Source organism: Etheostoma spectabile, chromosome 8 (genome assembly GCF_008692095.1).
Source record: "Etheostoma spectabile isolate EspeVRDwgs_2016 chromosome 8, UIUC_Espe_1.0, whole genome shotgun sequence".
NCBI lineage: Eukaryota > Metazoa > Chordata > Actinopteri > Perciformes > Percidae > Etheostoma > Etheostoma spectabile.
The window spans coordinates 6,427,560-6,429,405 of NC_045740.1; the positions used below are offsets into that span (position 1 = coordinate 6,427,560).

Genomic DNA, 1,846 nt, shown 5'->3' on the forward strand with positions numbered 1-1,846 from the left:
AACCTACCACAACAGTCACAGAAGAACATACCACAACAACAGCCACAGAAAAACCTACCACAACAACAGTCACAGGAACATCTCCTCCAATACCGGTTGATTGCAAGTGGTCAAATTGGAAAAATAATCATTATCCTCATTTTGAAGATAATGGAGACTATGAACCCATTGAAGAAATTACTGATATAGATCTGAGTGTTTGCATAAAACCTCTGGAAATAGAATGTAGAGCAACACAATACAAGGATATATCTTTGAACGAACTTGATCAAAAAGTAACATGCAACTCAACAAATGGACTGATCTGTCATAACAAGGAACAAATGCCTCCTATTTGTTATGACTATGAAATACGAGTGAAGTGTTGCATGGCTAGCTCAACCACCTCAGCAACAACAAAAACATCACCCAAAACAACAGTCACAGAAGAACCTACCACAATTGCCACGGAAAACCATACCACAACAACAACCACAGAAAAACCTACCACAACAGCCACAGGAGTAACTACAACAACAACAACAACAACAACAACAACAACAACAACAACAACAGAAGAACCTACCACAATAGCTAAAGCAGTAACTACCACAACAACAGCCACAGAAAAACCTACCACAACAATGGCCACAGAAAAACCTACCACAACCGTCACAGAAGAACATACCATGACAAAAGTCACAGGAGAACCTGCCACAACAACAGTCACACAAAAACCTACAACAAAAACAACAGTCACAGAAAAACCTACCACAACAGCCACAGAAAAACCTACCACAACAACAGTCACAGAAAAACCTACTACAACAGTCACAGAAGAACATACCACAACAAAAGTCCCAGGAGAACATTCCACAACAACAGTCACAGAAAAACCTACCACAACAACAGCCACAGAAAAACCTACCACAATAACAACAGTCACAGCAAAACCTACCACAACAACAGCCACAGAAAAACCTACCACAACAACAACACTCCCAGCAAAACCTGCAACAACAACAGTCACAGAAACATTTACAACAAAAACAACAGTCACAGAAAAACGTAACACAACAGTCACAGAAGAACATACCACAACAACAGTCCCAGGAGAACATACCACAACAACAGTCACAGAAAAACCTACCACAGCAACAGCCACAGAAAAGCCTACATCTGTCACAGAAAACCTTAACACAGCAACAGCCACAGAAAAACCCACAATAAAAACCACAGTCACAGAAAAACCTACAATAAAAACAACAGTCACTGAAAAACCTACCACAGCAGTCAAAGAAGAACATTCCACAACAACAGTCACAGGAGAACAAACCACAACAACAATCACAGAAACAACTACCATAACAACAGCCACAGCAAAACCTACCACAACAACTGTCACAGAAAAAACTACCATGTCAACAGTCACTAAAGAACGTATCACAACAACCATCACAGAAAAACCTACCACAGCAGTCACAGAAGAACATTCCACAACAACAGTCACAGGAAAACCAACCACAACAACAATCACAGTAACAACTACTATAACAACAGCCACAGAAAAACCTACAACAACATCTGTCACAGAAAACCTTACCACAGCAACAGCCACAGAAAAACCCACAATAAAACCAGTAACAGAAAAACCTACAATAAAAACAACTGTCACTGAAAAACCTACCACTACAACCGTCACAGAAAAATCTACTACAACAGTCACAGAAGAACATACTGCAAAAACAACAGTCACAGAAAAACCTACCACCACAGCAACAGTCACAGAAAAACCTACAGCAAAAACAACTATCCCAGAGAAGCCTATCACAACAACAGTCACAGAAAAACCTACCACAACAACCGT

General features: G+C 40.1%; 1 protein-coding gene and 1 long non-coding RNA gene across 12 annotated transcripts in view; one reads left to right on the forward strand and one right to left on the reverse strand.

Moving 5' to 3' along the window:
• Positions 1 to 1,846, forward strand: part of LOC116694336 (mucin-5AC) — a 28,906-nt gene that overhangs the window by 14,916 nt on the left and 12,144 nt on the right. The window contains exon 29 of the mRNA XM_032524040.1: positions 16 to 106. Within this exon, the coding sequence (XP_032379931.1) occupies positions 16 to 106 (91 nt within the window). The remainder of the gene's footprint in view (positions 1 to 15; positions 107 to 1,846) is intronic.
• The window catches only part of LOC116694350 (uncharacterized), a 2,958-nt gene continuing 1,952 nt past the window's right edge, over positions 841 to 1,846 (reverse strand). For 10 of the 11 annotated variants that reach the window (XR_004333124.1, XR_004333121.1, XR_004333122.1 and 7 more), the window contains one exon: positions 847 to 960. This is a non-coding gene — a long non-coding RNA (uncharacterized LOC116694350). Of the gene's footprint in view, positions 961 to 1,365; positions 1,393 to 1,846 lie in introns of all 11 variants that reach the window. The other variant, XR_004333117.1, reaches the window with a different exon arrangement.